The sequence below is a fragment of the Papilio xuthus genome, unplaced genomic scaffold (assembly GCF_000836235.2).
Source record: "Papilio xuthus unplaced genomic scaffold, Pxut_1.1 DF829660.1, whole genome shotgun sequence".
NCBI lineage: Eukaryota > Metazoa > Arthropoda > Insecta > Lepidoptera > Papilionidae > Papilio > Papilio xuthus.
Genome location: NW_013528989.1, coordinates 28,352 through 33,714, shown reverse-complemented (window position 1 = coordinate 33,714; position 5,363 = coordinate 28,352). Strand labels below are relative to the sequence as shown.

The 5,363-nt window shown below is 43.9% G+C and overlaps 1 protein-coding gene across 1 annotated transcript in view; it reads right to left on the bottom strand.

Annotated features, from left to right (window-relative positions):
• Positions 1 to 350: 350 nt before the first annotated feature.
• Positions 351 to 5,363, bottom strand: part of LOC106114581 (paired mesoderm homeobox protein 2) — an 11,396-nt gene continuing 6,383 nt past the window's right edge. Inside the window, exons 5-7 of the mRNA XM_013307847.1 lie at positions 2,810 to 2,897; positions 694 to 814; positions 351 to 615 (exon numbers count right to left, since the gene is read on the bottom strand). Coding sequence (XP_013163301.1) covers positions 351 to 615; positions 694 to 814; positions 2,810 to 2,897 — 474 coding nt within the window. The remainder of the gene's footprint in view (positions 616 to 693; positions 815 to 2,809; positions 2,898 to 5,363) is intronic.

The following is a 5,363-nucleotide window of genomic DNA, read 5'->3' as shown; positions in this document are numbered from 1 at the left end:
ATACAATAGAGAACAATAATGAAACTTTCCAAAATTTAATAACATCATTACTTATGATACAAGAAAATAAATTGTGACAGTGAAAACAAACATCACCTACAATGTGATACAGAGTCAGATGTAAATGAGTGCGCTTTTGAAGAGCTGATGACTTCTCATAATATAGTTTAATTTACATACACACAAACAAAACATATTATACATTCATTGTTCCACATAGATATATCCAAAAGATATTGTAACCTAGGCTAAAGTTACTGTACAATTCTATGGCGTCGAGCGGCGAGCATCGTGTCCGCCACGTGTTAGCCTCGCGTGTGCCGCGTTTACGGCGCGTTTAGCCGCGCGCGTTACGTGTGCACTCGCCCGCTGTAGCGGTCGTGCAGCAGCGCCTCGTGCGCGCGCAACCGCAGCGCGTCCGGGTGCAGGGCGAGTGCGGGGTGCGGCGAGGGATGCGCGGGGTGCGCGGGGTGCGCAGGATGCGGGGGGTGCTGGGCCTGCGCGTGCAGCGCGGCATGTTGCAGCGGCGCGGGGTCTCGCGGGGGCGAGGGCCGCGCGGGGGACGGAGAGCGCGGGCGGGGCGAGGGCGGCGCGGGCGGCAGCGCCAGCACGTACCTGCGCAGACACCACTTGTCAGAATATGAACTTGCTGCAGATGCCGAGCGTGCAGCAAGTTGCAGCGTAAGACCGTACCTGTGCAGTAAGGCGCGGAAGGCGGCGGCGGGCGGGGCGTCGCGCCACAGCGGTGCCGGCAGCGCGCCCAGGCCCAGCGCCCACCACTCGCCGGCTCCCCACTCGCCGCCCCATTCACCACCTGCATATTAAAATATATGATTTACATTATTATAACAGTGAACAGTTGCGAAAGCTTCGGTTTGTTTAAAGGAGTTCTCCATTATCAGCGCAAACTTCTGATATTGAGATTACCAACAATCTGATCAACTGCAACGAAGATTGCGACCTGCGATTGCATGCACCTATGTCCAGTTTGTATTCACTATTCGTAGCCGTACTTTGATGTTACATAGCTGGGCGGCTAGTTCGTTAGACATATTGTTATAAATTACACTTATATTCGAATCGCATATTAATCGCTTTCAACTTTACGCAACTTAAGAAAATCAATATAATAAGCGGGTCATTTGTTTGTGTTAGCGGCAGGTGGAGCTGAGCGAGATAGGCGCGGGGCCGATGACAGTGATAGCGTGCACAATACGGCGCTTGTCACTGCCTCACCTGTCACCTGTCACCCTTGACTATATTACTATTATCTATTACCTGGTCAATTCAAAAAATAATCATAACTCATAGATATCTTTAATGACTATTAACAAAAAATAGTGGAAAATTACCTAAAATCGCAACCCATTAAGATACATTTTTTTCTATAACCACTTCGGGGTACTGATATTATATTTTATCTTTGATATAATCAGAATAATAGAGATATCTTGTCACCCAGAACACGCAGTATGTATGTGTACGTATGAACCAGTACCGCACTTAATTCGCCCCACTTTACAACCATCCAGTAGACGACGTCCCCGCGGCTCAGTCATTATATCCCCATTTGGTCGCTGCCTCGAGTTTTATCTTTTTTTCTATCGAATTCATTTTACAATAATCACTTTTAAATAACAGGTTAGTGATATTTGTGTACCCAATTATTGGAAAGCTTTGAATTAAATAGCGTATTTAGTGACGTGTCGGCTACTTGCTTGTTTTGTTTTGTGGTAATAAGATATTGAGTTAAAAGTTGACATATTGAAATATAAAAGGTATATTTCATTGTAGTGAAATAGAATATGAAGAATATTTATATTGGATCGAGAGCCGAGAGCCGAGAGCCGAGAGCCGAGAGCCGAGAGCCGAGAGCCGAGAGCCGAGAGCCGAGAGCCGAGAGCCGAGAGCCGAGAGCCGAGAGCCGAGAGCCGAGAGCCGAGAGAGAGCCGAGAGCCGAGAGCCGAGAGCCGAGAGCCGAGAGCCGAGAGCCGAGAGCCGAGAGCCGAGAGCCGAGAGCCGAGAGCCGAGAGCCGAGAGCCGAGAGCCGAGAGCCGAGAGCCGAGAGCCGGCGGACATCACTTATTTACTATTACGATCAGATAATATTGGCACGCACTATAAGCGAATGGGCATTCGTTGTTCTGTCTCATAACGAGATTTGCTAAATTGTTGTTTCATAACATTGAACAAAAAATATAAAATTGTTGTCGTTATTATTATTGGAGCACAGCTCGAAAATCAATCATAAAGGCGACGCCACAACGCCGCGTCCGCGCCGCACCTTGCGATACAATCCGTAAATTATATTTGATTGTCGGCAGATAAACACAATGCCGGGTTTACATGTTTCATTAGTGGACACGGTGTTGCTGCGCTCTAATGGAGGGCGATTCAAGTAATATATCGTCGCAATCACGCCCGTTTAGCGACTACCGTGTCACTAATCGTATGTTTGTGTCACTTAACACACGCACCAGCTAATGATAGGTGACAGCGCTGACCGCTTAGATTACGGCTGTTATTGACTAAACCATTTGTATAACTGATTTGTTTTCTTATTTATAGCAAACTAGAAATTTGAATTACTTATAAAAACAAAAAATTATAAAAGGCAAAATGTGACCAAAGACTAATATTTAGAGACTAAGCCATAAATTATAGATTCTACGACTGAGCTGACACACATCTTGCTTTTTTCTTAAATCCAATTACTATTTGAATATGTAGTACATAGCAGTTTGTAAGCGGTAGCCAGCAGATGTGTATGTGTGTGTGTGTGTACTGTAGGCGCGTAAGAGGCACTGACCGTGTTCGTGGTGTAGGAAGGGCGCGTGCTCGCGGCCCAGCGCCTTCTCTCGCTTACGCCACTTCGCACGTCGGTTCTGGAACCATACCTGTGCACAAACAAAACAATGCTAAATCTCGAGACGATGCTAAAGCTCGAAGGCATCGCGTCCGATCAGCCAGAAAGAGGAACGAGGGTGTGGGTCCGGGGAGGGAAGGTTACACTTTTAATTTTTTCCCGCGTAATCGCCGCCAATTTCCGGCGCGCCGCTCTCCACTACAATGGCGCTGTAATGACAAGCAATTACGCATACGTGGCGAGCTCTGCGGCGGTTCAACAAATGAAAATGTATTCTATTCCGTAGGCTTTAGGTTCTTGTTGCAGTGCATCGTTTAGAGAATAGAAATAAATTAAGCTAGCCGAGGCGCATTGCGCTAATAAAAAGACATTGTGTGACGAAAAATTGCGGTAATTTCATAATTCCTAAGCGATCGCAGCCGCCTCACCGCGCTACGCATTGTTACGTGCTACGCGCTGCGTGCTGCGCGCTACGTGGTCTTGTAGTACTACCAAACAAGTCAAAAATACTTTGGAGGTGCTACATTTTATATCTACATACATTAGTTAGGAACAGGTCACGCAAATTAAAACTCAGTATATTATCGTCATAAAATTACGCATATATTGTCAAGTGTTTCAACACTATCTAGCGCTTCCAAAGAAACATTTCTCAAAGAAAATCCAAATGTGTTAAATTCTCTTGTTCATTTATCGACATTCGAATGACACAAATCTAAAAAGTACAAACGCGTGAACCTCTCATTAATGACCGCAGTTTGAGAACCTCTCGACAGATTTCCAAATTAAAATTCGATCCTTAATTTGTTCACCAGCAATTGATACGACCACTCGAGGCGAGTGTCCCTCCCCCTCGCCCTCACCCCTGTCCGCGCATCCGCCCCGCGCGGTCCACACTCTCACTCTTTATTAAGAACTCAAGTGGACTCTAAGTTCTAACTAAATGCCACTAAACTTTCGCCTGAATATCAACTCAAAACTATAGCTTTAAAGTAGAAAACGCATCGACTAAATTTGATAAAGGGCGCATAGATCGTTTGTCGGCAAACGCCATCCATGAAGTGGAATTAAAAGCAATTTTCGCGTCGAGAGCGATTTAGGAGCGTGCGCTCAGTGTATAGGGCTGTCCATTGACTCACTGCAAGGTGTTGTGATGCGGTGAGCTACGAGCTCAGGAACTGTTCACAGCGCACACAACATTGTTCTAATGATAGACTATCAGATAATGCACAAATGTCTTTACAATAAATTATTATTAAATTGTTTCATATTTTTATTTGAAACTGTGGATATTAAGATGGCTTTAATACTAAGTGCATGTTTTCAAGATTCCCGCCTTCAACTGGAAAATTTCCTAAAAAGACTCGAAAGAAATAAAATTGAAGAAGGTCCTTATTCGAAATTACAGAGTTTAAATTAATAAATCAAATTCACACTTGTTCTAGAATTGTTTTAAGACTTTTAATAAATTCATAAATTTTGATAAAATAAACTCACATGCTCTACTTATGTGTATTTATAAATAGTCGCACTATTCCTTACATCATCCAATATAAAGTTTTTTGTAAATTTCAATAAATTTATAAGTAAAATTGTCAGCCCTGGACGCACAAATCCGTCAATGCAAGTGCAGTACAAATGCGCCCCCTGGTGCGCCCGGCCGCGACTTGTAGGCCTCAATACTTTAATGAATTGTACAAATTATATTAAAAGCGTGCTCCTGATTGCGTCACGCGTTCAAAAGCAAAGGCACTTGTTTGTTACTAAAGATGCTATAACATGATTTCATTATGTCATTATTTTGTAGGCTTATAATTTTGTGAGTAAAATGAGTTATTGTGGATGAGCTCTGAAACATCTATATATCGTGTATCTGTTGAAGATACCAACGTTACGTCCAACATTCATGAAACATATATGTAATGTGCAAAAATACAGAATATGTTTCAAGCGCAAATCATTGCACGGAAGCTAATGAGGAGCGGTGCACTGTAAGGGCCGACCAACACGGTCGCGCCGCAATCGTCGCGCGGCCGCTTGATTAGGCAATTGTGTGCCGCGCGGGGAACGGCTGCGATCTCTGCGGTTAGCACTAAATGGTCGCCAATTATCCTCTTCTGTTGGATTTCGTTCAGAAGATTACAAACAACAATTGTATTCATAAAATGCAATAGAACAGAGCGTTAATTTATTATAGTACAGTACTAATCTTCTCGTGTATTCATCATATTATTTTATTATGTTATTATTTTTATAGACTAAAACTAGAATTACGATGTTCAAATCCATCTTCATTCGACAATTGATCGTAGATTTAATTCCCTCATCATAGTTTCCTCAGTAGGGCATTGCAAACTGGAGATGCAGAAACTGTAGAGAAGATAATTGAAATGATCCTATGATGATAGAATCTTGTGGGGATTAGAATGTTGGAACAATGCGAGAGGCAACGAGGTGCGGCTGCTGGGCGTTGCGGGGCGGGTGCGGGGGCGGTGGC